Below are 19,672 nucleotides of genomic sequence, written 5' to 3'. Positions count from 1 at the left end.
CCGATTCAGGGTGTCCCCCGCCTACTGCCCGAAGACAGCTGGGATAGGCTCCAGCACCCCCCGCGACCCTAGTGAGGATCAAGCGGCTCGGACGATGAATGAATGAATGAATGTATTATTTTACCATATTTTTCTATCCGTGATGAATTTCACCAAATATTTGCATCTTAATTTAAAAAAAAAACAAATACCGGTATATAATATGTTTGACTGATGAGTGTAATTTGTTCCATGACCACACTCTGACCACAGCACTCTTATCCCAAATCAACTTTCCCCATTGTAAGGTGTTAGAATGCCATTAATCTGTTGCAGCCCCACCAAAAACAGCTGCTAAAATTAGAATATGTTTTAAATAAGAAAACGTGAGCTGATGGAGGTCGGATGTTGTAAAGCGCAATGCTGCCATCCAGCAGTGATCTGACACTCACTCGTAAGCCAAACTTTTGCTCGCAACGAGACCCGCGACAATAATTACTCTATCGACGTTCAATTAATTAAATTGACATGAGGTCTTTTTTCTGCAGAGAAATTAGTTTGATTGCATCAAGAATTTTGACTGAGTTTGACTGGTTTAAAATCAAATGTAACAGTTACAATCATTCACTGGATGTGTGTGCGTGTGTCAGGCCATTTTTTTTCTGGCCGCTTTGTCTCTTCCTTTTTGTCTTCCCATTCATCTCCGAATAATGAGAATCTAATTAAGGCCAATTATAACAAGCTCTCTTCCTGTGGCTTCCCGTCGCTCTTTCTCTTCTTCAGTGTCTCTTGGCAGCCTTCCTCTGCTTCGTTATTGTCCTCCTTTTGTGTTTCTGTGTATGTATGCCGTGACCAGTGTATGCTGTTTAGTCAGTGTTGCATGAACCAATTTTGTGGGTCCCTTTTTCAACCCCTGCATAATGGTACGTGTCTCTTTTTTTGCCCTTTCACACACTGCAACTTTTGACATTTTATAGTGGTAGACCTGACCTCACCAGGCTTCCCAGTGGTTTTCTGAAAAAGCCTCATGATTGATTTTGAGGGGCTCGTTTGTGAAACTTGAAAATGAAAAAAATTCTGCATTTACTAGTACTGTCCAATTAAAAAAAATATTTTGGTCCGATTTATCTCCCTTTTTTGTTATCCAATGAAAATTCCAAGTACTTTGGATTTTTTTTCAATTTCTAATCACTATTCAATGAAAATCTACATAAAGAAAAATCATCATCACTGTGTATGGAAAAAATCCGCCACGACAATTTTATTCCATATTTTACCTGAGTCCAATGAAGATCTTGCTTTCTTTCCATTTTGTTTTTCATTTTCATCTCAATCAAACTCAGGTTTGGCCCTCACCGGTGAGTCATCACCCGTGTCTTCGCCCGCCACCAGCCACAGCTCACCGGTCAGCACGCCGAAGCAGGCCACACTAGGGCCTCTCTTGGCTCAGTCCCGGGGCCACACCGTTGTCCCGAGCACCCCTCCCGTGGTCACCATTGCGCCCACCAAGACGAGCAACGGCCTGTGGAGGGCTGAAGGACGACAGGTAAGGAGGAAGAGAGGCCTGAATTTTTTGTTTGTTTGTTTTTTTAAACTCACTTGTATCTCAAATCAACTGTCCCCATTAAAATACGGTTAACCCATTCCACACCCCAGAAATTTGACTTTCAATATTCAAATGGCTTTATAAAAATCCATTCGAGCATTTATTTGATACAGACGATATCCATCTTAAAGTCCAGGTACAAGTATGCTCTTTGTCCTCATGAGTAAGACAATTCAGAACTCTAGTCAAGTAGAATCACTGTATTTTTATAGTACTGTAGTAGTAGTTCTGCATGCATTTTGCACTAGCTGGCACTTGTGTGATATGCATGTTAACTTTGTAATAGTGTGTGTGTGTGTGTGTGTGTGTGTGTGTGTGTGTGTGTGTGTGCATGTGTGTGCATGTGCGTCTGTGCGCTCGTGTGCATGCATGTGTGTGTCTGACCCTCCTCCACTCCATGAGGCATAAAGACATGAAGAGGGTCTTGTGTGCATCTGAAGATGTTTACTCATGGAGGGGCGAGGCACCAGCCCCCCCTCCCCCCGGCCCCCTCCTCCCAGACAATACAAAAGCCCCCTCCACCACCACCGCCACCTTGGTATACCCTCTTGGATAAGAGATGTCTTTCTCCTCCTTCACAAAGACCACTCTGTGGCTCTGCCCACCGGAGGGGCAGTGGGGGGAGGTCTCCTATTCAGACGTGTAGGCCTAACAAGAGGGAGGCGGCAATGAAAGAGAATAGGTTGTGACGGAGGGAAGTGATGGGGAGCAAGAAAGGCCAGGAGAGTAAAGGCAAGCTCATGAAACGTTGGCGCTGATCGGGTGTTATGTGCATTTGGTTCGACACGTTGTCAATCAGATCCCACAAAAACACAACTAATTACAGCCTGCTTTGTCCATAGAAAATGGTCCAGCTTCTGACTCTAAATTTGGACTTGCGGTTCTTTAAAATGAATATGACTGCACCAAGATAGGCAATTTTCTTTTGGTTTTGTATCAACCATTAAAATACCAAGGCATCTGAAAATGGTGATCCTTTTCATAACCAAGTAGATCCAATACCGGGGTAGTAGCGGAAAAGTGAAATAAAACTAAATAAAGTAAAACTACCAGACAGGATAAGCAGCAACAACGATATATGGCAATTGTAACTGAGATTTAAAAAAAAAAAAAGAACTGAAAATCCATAAATTCATCCATTTTCTAATTCACTTATTCTCATGAGTGTCGCGGGCGGCATGGAAAATGCCGGGCTAAAATGAATAAACCAATAATGGCCAGTAGGCAGGTTCCACCCTGAACTATTTGCCAGCCAACTGCCATGGAAGCAGCATAAAATAAAATTAAAACAAATAACGTTTACCAACAGTCATTGATTGTATGTGATCACTGCAGTAGTTTTCCACTGCAGCATAACGAGAGAAACTACCGTACTCATGGAGTCTGAATTTGCCTTCCGTGAGCGCTGCATTCAAATACTGTACATTAAAACCTAATTGAAAGTGTGCATATTTCAGCGGAAATGCACAATAGGATGATTGATTGGGTGTTTGCTTGGATTTGTTTGTGGCTTTGACAGTGGTTTGTCTGCCCACGTTGCTATTGGAACAAAGTTTGACTCAATCATTTTGTGGCATCAGAGCAAAAACAGAAAGAAAAAGAAAAAAACATTTTTTTCTTTTAATATATGCATTTTACATTTAATCCAGATTATTTTCACTCTCTGTAAAGTTAAAGTTCTCTCCACTCTTAGATGCTGTGAGCTTGTTTGATGAATGCACTTAAAGCCACTCCTTCCTCAACTTTCAACAGTCAGTCACACACCACGAACACATGTCCTCACTTCCCTGCATGTTTTGCGCCACAAAAACATATCTGTTGAAAGCTTCCAGTGGCTGAAATATATCCCACCAGGTCATAATGAGGCTTTTTCAAACCGTAACAACGAGGCACTCTAAAGAGGGCCACACTAGCCTGAAGACTTGGTCCTCAAGATGGCTGTCAGATCCGTTTTATTTTTTTTCCTCGCACTTCCGTGTTCTCCCAGTGGCATGTGCACACTCACCGCCAACAACGAGGCACTCTAAAGCAGTCACAGGACTATCTGAAAGCAAGATATATTATTGGCATTGGTAACTCGCTAGCGGAATTACTTTTGTTGGATAACCGCTGATACAAATGAAGACACTTAGGTTTTTATATTGTGAGGCAGGATGCCAGAGCAGACCAGATGCCCAAGTTATTGGGCACCATTTTGGCAATGCCCCCACCCCAAAAAAAACAAGAATGCTCAAATAGTGAAAAACAGTTTGCACGTTTCCAAGAACAATGTTCAAACATGTTTAAAGTGTTTAGAAACAAATCTGTAATTTTACAAATAATGATGGATACACACTTCAATTGCTCCTTCTGCCATATAACAGAAGAGCATTTTGTTGTTCTGCCTGTCACTACATATCACTCGCATTGATAGCTGAACCAGGATTTTATTCTCATATTGAAATAAAATGTTTACATCGTAAAAATATCATCATTATTTTACTTAAGATGATTGGCTGCTCCATTTGTCTGGATGAAATACTGCCAATCTGCGGCCATCCCACAGATTAAATGCAGTACTGTGGTGAAAAAATCCTGCAATGGAGAAGCACTTAAAGTGCCAGTGTGAAATGAAGAATTGAGCAGTGGACGCCGATATTCGCATCATCTCCTCCACTTTGATCCTGACCCACTCTGACATACCGGAGCCACTTTTCCACTTGGCAGAGCCACAGAGTGCCTCAACTTTCTTTGTGCTCACTTAATACCAGTGGTGTGGAAATAAAATACTTAAAATATTATCAACAGTATACAAAGTACTTTACTTGAGTTTTTATTCTCATGACTTTTGACATTGAGAAAATGTCAGTATAGCGTGTGAGTGCTTTTCTAGCTAGCTCTTCTCCATACCTTGTGATACGTCGTCTCACTTAGGTGGAGCAGAGCGTTCCGAGGCTCGGAGGGGGCAGAGAGCGGGCGTCCACTGACAACAACCATCCGCAGCGTGACAAGAAAACTCCTCCGGTGCCCACGCCTCTCCCACTGGCTCACCCTTTTGGACTCACCCCCAGCTCGGTCATGCAGGACCCTCGAATGCAGAGCCTCAGGTATAGATAGATTCAAGAAGCAGATGATAATTTTGTATTTATACCTATTTATAACGTTAACTGTTATTATAAGTTAGTATTTCAAATGAAGCGAACTACTTTTAACCAAAAATAATTTGCGTAAAATAGTAGCAATAAATGTAATATTATTATTATTTTTAATAAATAGTACAATGCATATAAAAAGTCAACAGACCCCTGTTGTCGTGCCTGGGTTTTTGTGACATATGACAAATGAAAGCAAGATGAATCATTTCAAAATCTTTTCCAGCGTTCATGTGATCACTAACCTGTAACACTCAAATGAAACGAAGTGGCAACATTTGCATAGGGATGTCTTCTAAATCAACCAATCACATTGACACACAGCTGCAACCATTTTAAGGGCCTCTGATTAAACCCAAATAAAGTTCAGCTGTCCCTGAAGGCTAAAATGATTTATTTTTTTAAAAGTCACATTAAAAAAAAAAATTAAGGTAATTAAACATATAATAATAATAATAATGATAATAATAATATTTTACTATTGTTATTATTTATTATTTTATAGTGACCAGGGTATAGAAATATACAGTGTACAATAACAAACTTTTATTACACTGTATTTTGTCACATATATATATATATATGTATATATATACATCTCCTTCCTGAAATGCCCATTAAAAGTCATCATGATTTATATATATTTATATATATATATATACACACACAATGGCTGGTGACCCTGAGAGAGGAGCACAGCAACCTCCCTGAACAGAACCCAGTTACCATAACAGTGGCAGACATACAGGAAAGAGTCTCAGATATGAAGAACTGGACAGCACCAGGCCCGGACATGGTCCACACCTACTGGCTAGAGAAACTCACAGCACTCCATGAGCGCCTAGCAGTACAAATGAACCAGCTGCTGAGGGATGGGACTCACCCAGAATGGCTAACCGAAGGGCGAACGATCCTGATCATGAAGGATCCCTCGAAGGGCGCAGCCCCATCCAACTATCGGCCAATAACCTGTCTCTCCACAACATGGAAGCTCATGTCAGGCATCATTGCGGCTAAGATAAGTGGACACATGGATCAATACATGAACGAAGCGCAGAAGGGCATTGGTAGAGATACCAGAGGAGCCAAACATCAGCTCCTGGTTGACAGAACAGTCGCACAAGACTGCAGGTCCCGACGTACCAACCTGTGCACAGCTTGGATTGATTACAAGAAAGCCTATGACTCGATGCCACATACATGAATCACTGAATGCTTGGAGTTGTATAAGGTGAACAGGACCCTAAGAGCCTTCGTTGCGAACTCGATGAGGATGTGGAAAACCACACTTGAACCCAATGGCAAGCCACTTACCCAAGTGTCCATCAAATGTGGCATATACCAAGGTGATGCACTCTCGCCACTGCTGTTCTGCATAGGACTGAACCCCCTAAGCCAAGTAATCACCAAGACAGGCTATGGATACCGCCTCAGAAATGGAGCTACAATCAGTCACCTCCTCTACATGGATGACATAAAGCTGTATGCTAAGAGCGAAAGGGACATAGATTCCCTGATCCACACAACCAGGATCTACAGCAGCGACATCGGGATGTCATTCGGGCTTGAGAAATGTAGTCGAATGGTGACTAAGAGAGGAAAGGTAGTCCGCACTGAAGGGGTCTCACTCCCTGAAGGAACAATAGCAGACATTGAGGACAGCTACAAGTACCTTGGTATACCACAAGCCAATGGCAACCTCGAACTGGCAACAAGGAAAGCGGCTACGGCCAAATACCTCCAGCGAGTGAGGCAAGTCCTAAGAAGCCAGCTCAATGGCAAGAATAAGACCCGGGCAATAAACAACTATGCCCTGCCAGTGATCAGATACCCTTCAGGAATAATAAGGTGGCCAAAGGAAGAGATTCAGACCACGGACGTTAAGACCCGAAAGCTCCTAACCATGCATGGAGGGTTCCATCCCAAATCCAGCACCCTGAGACTGTACGCAAGCCGAAATGAAGGAGGCCGGGGACTAGTAAGTGTGAGAGCCACTGCCCAGGATGAAACATCCAAGCTCCTTGAATACATCAAGGAGAAGGCTCCAACGGATGACATACTCAGAGAATGTCTCAGACAATGGGGAACAGAGGTTGAGGAGCTGGAAGAGTGACCATCATGGGAGGACAAGCGCCTCCTCGGGATGTACCCACCGGACCATAACTGAAGTGGCCGATCTCAAGAAGTCCTATCAGTGGCTAGAGAGGGCTGGCCTGAAGGACAGCACAGAGGCACTCATCCTGGCTGCTCAGGAGCAGGCCTTGAGCACCAGAGCCACCGAGGCCCAGATATACCACACCAGACAAGACCCAAGGTGTAGGTTGTGCAAAGAGGCAACTGAGACGATCCAACACATAACTGCAGGGTGTAAGATGCTGGCAGGGAAAGCCTACATGGAACGCCATAACCAGGTGGCTGGCATAGTCTACCGAAACATCTGTGCGGAGTATGGACTGGAAACCCCAAGGTCAAAATGGAAAACACCTCCGAAGGTGGTGGAAAATGACAGAGCGAAGATCCTGTGGGACTTCCAGATCCAGACTGACAAGATGGTAATGGCGAACCAACCAGATATCGTGATCATAGATAAAGGACAGAGGAAAGCTGTTGTAGTGGATGTAGCGGTCCCAAGTGATGGAAACATCAGGAAGAAGGAACATGAGAAACTCGAGAAATACCAAGGGCTCAGAGAGGAGCTGGAGAGAGCCTGGAAGGTAAAGGTGACAGTCGTGCCTGTGGTGGTCGGAGCACTCGGGGCAGTGACCCCCAAACTAGATGAGTGGTTGCAACAGATCCCGGGAACAACATCGGACATCTCAGTCCAGAAATGTGCAGTGCTGGGAACAGCAAGGATACTGCGCAGAACCCTCAAGCTTCCTGGCCTCTGGTAGACCTCTGGTAGACCCGAGCTGAATGAGGGACGGACACCACCTGAGGGGTGAGATTAGGATTTTTTTTTTTACATCACTTTTTTTGTGTTATCATCAGCTGATTTGCTGGGCAGTGGCAGATTGTGTCCATTTTAAACACTCAAGCCACCAAATACAGTTGCCATATAATAATACCAATACAAATGATAATAATAAAACTAATTTGTACATTTAAAATTATATAAATGTAAATAATAAATATGATTAAAAAAATGTGAGATCAACTGGCGGATCGGTGCAGCGTCTGCTGTGATGCGGACGTTGTATCGGTCTGTCGTGGTGAAGAAGGAGCTGAGCCAAAGGGCGAAGCTCTCAATTTACCGGTCGATCTACGTCCCAACCCTCACCTATGGTCACGAGCTATGGGTCGTGACCGAAAGAACGAGATCCCGGATACAAGCGGCTGAAATGAGTTTTCTCCGCAGGGTGTCCGGGCTCTCACTTAGAGATAAGGTGAGAATCTCAGTCATCCAGGAGGGGCTCAGAGTCGAGCCGCTTCTCCTCCACATCGAGAGGAGCCAGATGAGGTGGCTTGGGCATCTGATTCGGATGCCTCCTGAGCACCTCCCCGGTGAGGTGTTCCGGTCATGTCCCATCGGGAGGAGACCCCGAGGAAGACCCAGGACACGCTGGAGAGACTATGTCACCCAGCTTGCCTGGGAACGACTCGGGATCCCCCGGGGAGAGCTGGAAGAAGTAGCTAGGGAGAGGGAAGTCTGGGCTTCCCTGCTAAAGCTGTTGCCCCCGCGACCCGGTCCCGGATAAGCGGTAGATGATGGATGGATGGATGGATGGATTAAAAAATGTGTTTTATGACAAACAAAATGTAAAGAAATGACAGTACAGCATACAATATAGCATTTGTATGAAATTGTGAATGTGTTGTGCAGTTTACCTGGGCAGATGCACCCTGCGGTTCCCTCAGGCACCATCCCGGAGGAGTACCTGAGAGCGCTGCGTCCCTTCGCCACCCCCGATGACTTGCGTCTGACCTGTGTGCCTCTTGGTCTGGACCCCTCCGCCGCTCATGCTGCTGCCGCCGCCGCTGCTTACTACCATCCGGCCTTCCTGCACCATTCTTTGTCTTTACCCAGGTACACTTCACTTTCCAGAAAATGAATCTAGGTCAGTTCCTCTGATGGTGGCAAGACCAGCAGAGATGGCCTTGCTGGCATTTTATGACATTTTTATTCGTTTGATCTCTAGAATGGAGGAGTCCTTGTGTCTGTCGGGGTTACGGTCGCAGTTCTACTCCATGCCTCCTGGGGGAGCCTTTCCTCCTCTGCACCCCTCTGGCCTCCACTTTCACCTGCCTGGAGCCCGCTACTCTGCAGAGCTAAACCACAGCCTACTTGCTGAGAGGTAAGCAATGTTACAATGTTAACTTTCCCTGCAGCATGGACACATATAGTTGAGATATTTTTAGTACTTGCCTAACCGTGCTTCCGACATCGCATGAATGCACTGGCTGCCCTTCATAGCACGTTTGGCTCACAGTACAAAGGTCATGGGGTTTGATTCCGGGTACTAGCCTTCTTGTGTGGAGTTTGCATGTTCTCTCTGTGCCTGTGTGGGTGTTCTCTGGGTACTCTGGTTTCCGCCCACATTCCAAAAACAAGCGTGGCAGGCTGATTGAACACGTGTGAATGTTTGTTTGTCTATGTGTGCCCTGTGATTGGCTGGCAACCAGTTCAGGGTGTACTTCGCCTACTGCCCTAAGACAGCTGAGATAGGCTCCAGTATGCCCGCGACCGTTGTGAAGGTAAGCATCTCAAATAATGGAGGGATAGATGGATTGCTGCTGTGAATTGGGAATTTCTCCATTGAGAGACTAATAAAGGTTTTCTTACCTTATCTTAATACTAATATAGTATATACATGTAAAATGAGACAATGCATATAATCATAAGTCAAGTGGTTATTTTTTTAAAGTACAGTACATAAACAATTGTTTAATTTAAAAAAATATATTTTAAAAATATTTTATTATGATAAATAAAAACTAATTTATCACTTGAGGAGCGAAATTAGGACCCAGAAGCAGACATGACACGGAAGCTTAAATGTAAAAGTCTATCTACGAAAATACAAAGTAACTACAGAGATCAGGGCTGGATGCAGAAGACATGGAATAGAGCTGACACTCGGACTGGGAGAAAGCTCGACCGACTGACAACACATCACTGAGTAATCCAAATTTATATACTGGAAGACATCAGGCCGACATGACATAATAAAGGTAACATAAAGGCCCACAGCAACTGTATAGCAACTGCACAACAATTGATTCATCAAGAAACAACCTGTCAGAACATAATTTATGAAGAATATATTTTAAAAGAATGAACATCTGCATTTTAAACTTTGTGTAATTCTCAGTGGGCATCTCTGTTCTCCAGTAAATGCTCCCTTTCCTAAAACAACACTGGTTGTCTGCAGCACAATACACAGGGGACATCTTTAAACACAACACTGTTCATCATCTGCTTCTGTAATGGCTTCTGCATATATTTTAATGTGTGCGCGTATGCGAGTATGTGTGCGCTTTTCCTGTGGTTTCCCATTAAGTGTTCATCTGTTCTTGCTCAGTCATGCTGTGTATGGATTATTTCCCTCATAGTAAGCGAAGTATGCATGAGTGTTTTTGTGTGTGTGTGAATGTTTGTGTGAGGTTTACCAGTGTGTGGTTAATATCTGCCTCATGCTGGGTGTTGCATCTCTCACCCTCCCCTCCTCCTTTCCCATGTGTTTATGCGTGTGTGTGTGTGTGCGTGTGCGTGTGTCCGCATGTGCGCGCACACACACGTGCCTTCATACTTGTCAACCTCCCCCACAGGATGCAGATGGAGAATGAGCTTCGCCAGCGAGAGAGGGAGAAAGAGAGAGAGGAGGAGAGGGAGCAAGAGCTGGACAGACAGAAGGAGAGGCAGAGGGACAGACAGCAGCAGATGGTCAGGGCGTCTGAGGGCCACCGATACCTGGCCGACAGGCCGCCTCAGAGGGTGCCTTCACTGGAAGACCGGGCCAGGCTAGGGGAGAGACTGACCCCCAACAGGCTGGGTACCCACACACACCGATTTACATTAATTTCACAGTGTGTGCGTGTGTGTGAGTGTGTGTGTGTGTGTGTGTGTGTGTGTGTGTGTGTGTGTGTGTGTGTGTGTGCGTGTGCGTGTATATATATGAGAGAGATATCACAGTACAAACTACAACCATAATAAAATGCACAATGCTCAATTAAACCTGCTGTAAGCGTATTATCTTTAGCGTTAGTGTCTTGCACCAAATCTCCTGCAACTTTCGTGACTTTCTTCTCAAATGTCCTTCCAGATCAAGCCAAGGAGTCAGAGCTCCCGGCTTTCCATGTACAAAAACCTATGCCCTTGAACCTCCACTCCTCTCGGGGCTCCATCCCACACTCGGTGCCTAGTCTGGTGCCTTCTCACCCAACCAAGCACCACACTGCGCCTGCGTCGGGTGGCGTCCACGGAGCTGTGGCATCTGCCGCCATGAATGTGAGGGCCAGCGAGGAGGCCTGGACAAAAGACAGCAATAGGTGAGACTTATACCAGATTGGATTGTGTTTTGTGGAGAAAATACAGTCCACTTGAGCCCTGAGCACCTGTGATGAAATTTTCAGTCAAAAGCAAATGGCAAAATGACATCAAAGTTGCTCCGTGCTCAAGTACCATCCAATCACGACTCACCTGTTTTCTGGATTTGGTCACGTGACATTCACAAGCTAAGCCGATTAAAAACCTTTTAGATTGTTTTTTAAAATTGTGTCATTGATAATAAAAGTTTTGTTTAAAAGAGAGCAGGTTCAGCAGGGCCAGATTAATGTTTGTGCTTGACGTGCGGTCATGGTTGCAGGAATGGGGGGGGTGGGGCATCTGTTTCTGATGGTTTCAATGGGGAAACTGTCTGGTGGGGGGTGATATTGATAGCGGGGGCCTAAAGGGAGAGCTCATGAGGGGGATAGTACTTTGAGCAGCAAGTAATGGCCTGTAGGTGGGTGTGGTGAAATTATTAGTGCAGTGGTTATGGGGAGAAGTAGAAACAGGGCCACTCGCTGACTAATTTGTAAATAAGAGTCATCTGGGAGTAAAATTGATGACTCCATGGTGGATGTGGGTCGCTAATATCAAACTGCCCAGAAAGTTTGGATGAACGCCATCCGAAGAAACGACAATTCCAAAATAGGTTAAAATCTATATATATATTGCGCGGCGTCCCGCACGCGGTCTGTCCTTCCGTCTGTCCCTTTTCAAAACGTACCTACTTCACCGCGCCGCTGCGCGCCGCCACTGCGCCGCTCATGCAGTAGCTCACTACGATCGCGCGGGCATCTTAGCGAAAAAATGTTGTCTACCCACAAGCATTGCAATAAAATTGTTACATATTTAGTAGAGCTAAACATCTCTTTATTTTCGCGATAAGCAATGAAGATGAACAAAAAGTTGAACCAAGCAACAACACTTTTGTGGGCCGAAGGCCCACCTTACCAGCCTTCCGCAGGAAATAGCTGATGAGCCGCCCGGAGGGCGGCGAACCAGCGAGCTGTCAATAAAAGACAAATCGAGGTTATCGTTGCCAAGATTAATCTCGTATCATATGTCGTAATTTTCATGAATTAAGAGTTTGATTCTGCAATAGGTGGATTTTTTTTCTGAAATGTCGTAGCAGTAGCTATTACAAGGCATGTAATGTCTCAGAAATTATTTTTCACGATTCTCCTGACTGAAACAATGCAATCACAGTGTGAGCTTTCTGCAGACTGTGGCTTGTGCTGTATAATGTCATGAAAAGCCAGCTAGAACATCCAAACTTTATTTTGGGATAATCAATGGCTTTTTAAATGGTGTTAGGTGTGTGCTGTCGTTTAGCATGCGTTTGAATGCATTTGGTTATTTCTGAGCGTAGCCACATCCTCAATAAGATTCGTAATCCAAAATATTCCCTTTTTGCATATTGTTTTGTACAAGTTCCAGGCCACAAGTACGCTAAAAAAGTTATGAAAGGAATTATTTTGGTGTCCTTTTTTTATCACATAAACCTGCCATTTGATCAAGGGTGTGTAGATTTTTCCTATCCACTATAAGTCAAGGTACCATTGTTTTAGAATTCAGACTGTAAATGTAGATGAGTGCTTTTGATAGCGTTTAGCCCAACAGCTCAGCACTGGTATAAACAGGTTGGTTGTCCTTGTGTGTATCCAAACAGAACAGGCCATCCTAACCAAGGCATCAAAGATGCACCACCTGCCCTCGGCGCACCACCTCCCCTCATCTCCCCGAAAGCCCCGCAAACCACATTGTGGAACCCCGCCTCTTTTGTGGACCGCCGAAAGTCCACCCCACCAATTCGTCCCCCTCCCGGCCTGACCAGGGCCGACCGACCCCACCTGAGCTGGGGGGAGATGTTGCAGGATGGAGCCCGGAGGAGACCAGAGGCTCCTGAAAGGTATCCCTCGGCGAGAGAGGAGGCCGGCTTGTCCAACAAGGCCGAACATGACCTCGTCGTCCTCCAGAGGCGCCACGCCAACAACCTCCACCTGAGGCTGTGCGCGCCCCTGTCAGACCCCAATGCCGGCAGGGAGCGGCAGAGGGACTGTGCGCTGGTGTACGACGAGGCACTTCAGCAACATCGGCGACTCCTCAGTAAGCTGGACCTGGAGGAACAGAGGAGGAGGGAGGCGCGTGAAGGAGGTGAGAGTAGGGGAGGCAAAGACCTGTAGATAGGTTTGACAAACACCTGAGCATCTCCTCCTTGCCTGTAGGTTATTACTACGACTTAAATGAGTCGTACGACGAGAGCGACGAAGAAGAAGTCAAAGCCCATCTGAGGAGAGTGACGGAACAACCACCCCTTAAACTCAATACGTCCTCTGAGGTAGGAGACTTCATTCAAATACCATCCCGAGCATCATATCAAAGGCCTGTTGTCTGGAACTAATCTCAGTCTAAGAGTTAACCGGGACTTTAACGGGAGTCAAATCTTTGAGGTGAAGCTTTTAAAAAAAATAGTCAGTCAAGTTCAAGTCAAATTTCTTTGAACAACTTTGAGATGAGCTCACGTGCTTTAATGTCGACCATTTCAAACCAGTGATTTACAACCAGTGCACACAAGTGTGCTGTGAGAAGTCATTCGCTGCATTTTAATGGTAAATGAATTTCAAGATGACAAAATTATTTTAAACCAGTGGTTCTTAACCTTTTTAGAGGTGCCGAACTCAACCAGTTAATATGCACATTCTCCGAACCCTTCATGAGTGAAAAATAAAAATCTATATATTTTACAAATTCAAGATATAACAAAACTCATTTATTAAAAACCGAAAGAAGTCAAAAAAATTTCATGAGATAAGTATACTTTTATTTTTCGATGTATGATCACGACAGCCACACGCTCTGACTACTAAGCGAACTAAATTTCCCATAGCACTGATTGGACAAGCAATGTCATGTGATCATCTGCAGCCACTGACGGCCAAGCGGGCGTGTCATAACTAATTAACATGTTTAGTTGGGTGTGTCTTACCCTCCATGGGTGAGGCTTCGTCGAACCCCTGAGACCGACTCACCGAACCCAGGTTAAGAACCGCAGTTTTAAATAAATAATTTGTGGTCATGGAATGAATTAAACTCTTAAGTAAGCATTCCAATAAAAAACACATTGAATTAACCATTCTTTTTGTTCAATAAAAACTGAGCGTTACACTTTACCTCATTAGCTTGTGCAGGTGTGCCTAATATGAAAGTAATCTGAGTAATGAGTTTGATCACGTCAAGGTATCACTGCATTTAAAGGTTTATATCAGGCATGTCCAAAGTCCGGCCCGCGGGCCAAATCCGGCCCGCGGTCGAATTTCATCCGGCCCTCGGCCCCCTGTCATAAAATCAGTGCCGTCTGGCCCGCAGGTTGGGCGCAATGGAACACGTGTTGCATTGACTGAGGTCTCGTAGACTGGCGAGTGATGTTTCATAGAGTACTGCTTCCCTCTAGTGGCTAAATGAGTAATAGCATTCACTAAATGAGTAATAGCGTTTAGACACTAGAGGGCATCACTCACGAGTTAACAAGACATCACTCCGTGTTTATATTGACTGATATGTCATATTTCAAATTCCTGTTTCAAATGAACCAAAAGAAATTCTTAAGATTGTTGAAATTAAAATGAAAATGGAAATTTCATTTCATTTCAATGTAAATTTCCCCAGTGTGGGACGAATAAAGGATATCTTATCTTATCTTAAATGTGAAACAGAATGGCTTACTAAAATTTGTTCAACAATATTGTTGTTCAATGTAAAGAATGTCAGCCAACGTCGGCCCCCCGACATTTTACCACATAAAATCTGGCCCCCTTGGCAAAAAGTTTGGACACCCCTGGTTTATATTGAGTCACTGACATTCTTCTGTACTTGTTCGACCCTCACTGAAGAAAGTGGACTTCCTGCGCACATGTGGCCTGATTACACTGGCTCATCGCAACGAGCTTCTGCAGCGCAAGAGGAGAAAGAGGAGGCGGATGATGAGGGAGCGCAGCACCTCACCACCTTGCACCATGCGGGTGAAGCGGAAGTCTCCCACCTCGCCGGCCGCCGTGCTGACGACGCCGTATACCGCCGAACAGATGGACGGCGCCCCCGAGCTGCAGGAAAAGAAGGACTTCCTGCGCGCCTTCAACCTCTCCCACGTCAGCGCTCGGCAACGAAGAGGTATGAGCATTACTTTCAATTGTCTCTTTCAAACTCAAGGTTCATAAAAGATGCAGAGTTTAAAACAAGAAAATAAGTATCATCGAGATAGGGAACAAAAAAAAACATCTTCAAGAAATATACCGTGAACTCGAGTAACAAAAATCCACAAATTATTAAAAATACAGACGCGTGTAAAAGCTTCCAAAAACTGAACGGCAATCGATTCCAACTCAGTACTTTGTTGTTACATTTGGCTACTTTTACATTTTGTTTGAAAATGGTAAAATGCGTGTCATTTCCCTCTCAACACCACAAATTCTCTCATAAAAATATCACCTGCAGCAGTTCAGAATCAATATTTATCTAATAACATGAGCAACATATTAAAAAAAAAAAAAAAAGACACTCTGATGAGATGTGTTTTGCCAGTCAAACTTTGCTTGCTCTGACCAGCCAATGAGAGCCAAAGCTGTCTCACTCAATTGACATGTTGTGTTGTACGTTAGACAAAGAGAAGACTGAGGAGCTGCTGAGGGCCATTGAGAAGAAGATTGTGACATTGGACACACTCCGATACAACTCTGTACCTCCGTGTAGCAGCAGCCCCCCTGCCGTCCCCTCCTCACTCGGTGAGACCCATTGTTCAGGTGCACTCTATAAGTGGCACGGAAACTTTGAATATGTTCAAAATTCCTTTGCGACAAGAAAAGTACCGTACAGCCGAACATCTGGCGGCCATTTGGTGAATATACATGTACAGTATGTGACCTTGAACGAACCCTGACGAGATACAAGATTCGTTATCGTTGCAAAGGCTGACAAATGGTGGCCACTCAGTGGGTCTCATGGCTGACGGAACACTGGCACACTAATGCAGCACGTCTACTTTTGGAAACATTTTCCTTTTTATTTTAGAATGACTTATGCCAGAACCACGCGGAGTTCTTTGGCTTTTAGAAATGTTCGAAATCAATCCGTGTTAAAAAACAAAAAAACCCAAAAAACGAGATTGGCATTTGTGGCCTAATGTCATGATGACCGGTTCGCACATATTCAAAATCGTCCAACTTGTCTTCACAGTTGAGTCCTCATCAACCCCGCCTTCCTGTCAGTCAAATGGACAAATTCATCCCAACTCTCCGAGCCCCTCCCCTCCATATTTACACAAAGCGAGACATGCCCCCCACGACGACGGTCTCAGGCAGCCGCCTCTACCCCTGGCACCCCACCGTGACAAAGCGGCATTCGAAGAGGCGCCGCGAATCAACAAGAAGCTGCAGCCAGTCCACATCGGTCACCTCGTAGCTCCTCTGAAAAAAGAGCACGGCGCACTAGTAAATGGTCGGGTCCGGCCTTGGGAGAGGTTCACACCCGAAGCCTTCGCTCAGCACTTCCACCAGGCTGTGCTAAAGTCCACACACCACAAAGGTAACACGCTACTCCCTTTACTTCTGAATCTAAATGTGTGCAATTTAGTGGCAGAGATGCCCAAGTATAAAAGAGACCCTAGTAACAGTCGGAGTGTTGATTCAACTCTTCTATTTCGGTGAAAGTATGTCCGCATAAATAAATCAATAGCTCTGAAGTGTGCTTCAGTCCAAAAATGTAATGTTAGAAATGCATTTTAATCTGGCTATGTTACCGATTTAAATCTAAACAGTCCAGTTAACATTTGTAATCTGTAATCAAATGCTTGTTTGAATTGTTATTATTATTTTTTGTATACCTAGTCAGGAGCTAAAATATCAAGTTTAATTTGGATTTGAGCCACAATGCATAACTCACACTTGTTAGGGATTTTAATCCAGGTTTGAGAGATAAAGGGAGGCGTGTAATAGTTGTAAACAATCATGATACAAAAAAAAGTGTGACTGTATTCTGTTACAGAAAAAAAATTATGAAATATTAAGTTGGATATAAAATACAAGTAGGCGGCCCGGTAGTCCAGCTCCGGCCTCCCTGTGTGGAGTTTGCATGTTCTCCGGGCCTGCGTGGGTTTTCTCCGGGTGCTCCGGCTTCCTCCCACATTCCAAAAACATGCATGGCATGCTGATTGGACGCTCTAAATTGTCCCTAGGTGTGAGTGTGAGTGCGAATGGTTGTTCGTTTCTGTGTGCCCTGCGATTGGCTGGCAACCGATTCAGGGTGTCCCCCACTTACTGCCCGGAGACAGCTGGGATAGGCTCCAGCACCCCCCGCGACCCTAGTGAGGATCAAGCGGCTCGGAAGATAAATGAATGAATGAATAAAATACAAGTTTACTAGGAATTGAAATGACCGGTCGTTTATTTTTTAGGATTAGATTTTTAAAATAGGGATGAGACAGTTGTTGATTTGGGCCTTCAGAATGCTTTCAATGTATCGGGAGAAGCAACTTTGTCCAGAGTTATCTTTGTTTGAAGCCTGACATCGAGTGCTACTCTCTCCTCACCAGGGGTCTCAAATCTGACGAAGGCTGATAGTTCTGTGCCTCGCGAACTCTCTCCGCACAAAACACCTCATCCGAACCACGCTGTTCACCACGTCAACGGCCATCGCACCCATTCCCCTCGAGTCGGTCAGGGGGAGCAACTGACCAATGCGGACGTGGACGAGGGTGAAGACTCATCTGGGGACGAGGAGGAGGACGACAATGAGGAACCACCAAGAAAGTGGAAGGGCATTGAAGCAATTTTCGAGGCCTATCAGGATTATGTGGATGGTGAGTTCTACATTGGGGATTCACCTCGGGAGAAAGAAATTTGCTACCTCTATACTTGGTAGAAACGAATGTCATATGAATCTGATCCCGATCGCATATAAGACAGCAATTAATATTAAACACAACGTGGAACATTTTTCACACGTACAGTACATCTGTTAAATCTTTTTACAAGTAAAAGTAATTTGTGTTTTTCATTTTAATCTGTATCTGATCCACCTTGCATAAATTCATACTTGTATTCAATATTTTTAGACCGTTTTATCTAACACTTGAAGTTGTCAAATTTGCACGCGTGCAGGGATTCAGAAGAGAATCTGCCAACCCAATGTTAATCCAGCTCTGAACCATCTCGCATTCGTTCATTCAATATTTTTAGACTGTTGTATCAAATTCGCTTTATTCTGGATCAACGCCATATTTTCGCTACATTTCGACAGCAATTTATATTAAGCATGTGAAATACTTTTCAAACATAAATGAACTGAAACCTCAATTTCAGCTCAATCATTTGTCAGCAACTCAAATGTTGAAAATTTCAATTTCTCCTTTTCTGACTTTTAAATCGACTACATCTGAGGCGATGCTTGGATTTTAGGGGTATTACAAGCCTTTTTTCCTCACAGAGCGGAGTGTTGAGAGGCAGGTTCTTCACAGTCAATGCAATAGACTTGAAGCGCAGAACTACAACCTCAGCAGAACCGCAGAGCAGCTCTCTCTCACTATGGCGGTAGGCACCAACACTCTTTTCTTTGCTTCATTCAATCATTTTTCATGCCTCAACGGTCCCTAATCATTGATTAATTACTGATCATTTTGAACCTACTATAAACTCATTAGTGCGTACATTGCAGCTCTGGCAGGGTTGTTTTGTAATCCTATTGACAGGCTGACATCGCTTTCTTTGTATATGTTTTTAATATCAAAAGATAGCACATTCAACTACAACAGCACACTGGAGATGATTTAAATAATTTTAAATGAAACTCCAATTGGGGTACTGAATATCATCCACATTATGCAGATACTGCATATGTATCATCTGCTTTATTAGTTTTGATTTCAGGTCCTGCAATGTGCAAAAATGATTTGCAATAAAGTACAACACCACATGAAATGACATCAGGTACATAAAAATGACTGCAAATCCGAGTAGAAGATAAAATCAAAAAGCATTTAACCGTTTCACTCGTTCCATGACCGCGCTCGTAACTCAAACTACTCTCAAATCCTCTTTCCACATTTATTCATTCATTCATTCATTTTCCTAACCGCTTGATCCTCACTAGGGTCGCGGGGGGTGCTGGAGCCTATCCCAGCTGTCTCCGGGCAGTAGGCGGGGGACACCCTGAATCGGTTGCCAGCCAATCGCAGGGCACACAGAGACGAACAGCCATTCGCACTCACACTCACACCTAGGGACAATTTAGAGTGTTCAATCAGCCTGCCATGCATATTTTTGGAATGTGGGAGGAAACCGGAGCACCCGGAGAAAACCCACGCAGGCCCGGGGAGAACATGCAAACTCCACACAGGGAGCCCAGAGCTGGAATCGAACCCGGTACCTCTGCACTGTGAAGCCGACGTGCTAACCACTGGACTACCGGGCCGCCCCTTTCCAC

General features: G+C 44.5%; 1 protein-coding gene across 5 annotated transcripts in view; it reads left to right on the top strand.

The window, feature by feature from the left end:
* LOC127598089 (genetic suppressor element 1-like) overlaps window positions 1-19,672 on the top strand; it is a 63,900-nt gene that overhangs the window by 41,281 nt on the left and 2,947 nt on the right. For 4 of the 5 annotated variants that reach the window (XM_052061633.1, XM_052061635.1, XM_052061636.1 and 1 more), the window contains 13 exons: window positions 1,323-1,525; window positions 4,499-4,671; window positions 8,537-8,740; window positions 8,853-9,008; window positions 10,483-10,706; window positions 10,977-11,202; window positions 12,870-13,354; window positions 13,426-13,538; window positions 15,091-15,367; window positions 15,856-15,978; window positions 16,430-16,777; window positions 17,784-18,050; window positions 18,677-18,780. In XM_052061633.1, coding sequence (XP_051917593.1) covers window positions 1,323-1,525; window positions 4,499-4,671; window positions 8,537-8,740; window positions 8,853-9,008; window positions 10,483-10,706; window positions 10,977-11,202; window positions 12,870-13,354; window positions 13,426-13,538; window positions 15,091-15,367; window positions 15,856-15,978; window positions 16,430-16,777; window positions 17,784-18,050; window positions 18,677-18,780 — 2,903 coding nt within the window. The remainder of the gene's footprint in view (window positions 1-1,322; window positions 1,526-4,498; window positions 4,672-8,536; window positions 8,741-8,852; window positions 9,009-10,482; window positions 10,707-10,976; window positions 11,203-12,869; window positions 13,355-13,425; window positions 13,539-15,090; window positions 15,368-15,855; window positions 15,979-16,429; window positions 16,778-17,783; window positions 18,051-18,676; window positions 18,781-19,672) is intronic. The other variant, XM_052061637.1, reaches the window with a different exon arrangement.

This window comes from Hippocampus zosterae, chromosome 3 (genome assembly GCF_025434085.1).
Source record: "Hippocampus zosterae strain Florida chromosome 3, ASM2543408v3, whole genome shotgun sequence".
Taxonomy (NCBI): Eukaryota; Metazoa; Chordata; class Actinopteri; order Syngnathiformes; family Syngnathidae; genus Hippocampus; species Hippocampus zosterae.
The sequence above is the reverse complement of the archived record's forward strand: the minus strand, read 5'-3'. Positions and strand labels throughout refer to the sequence as shown.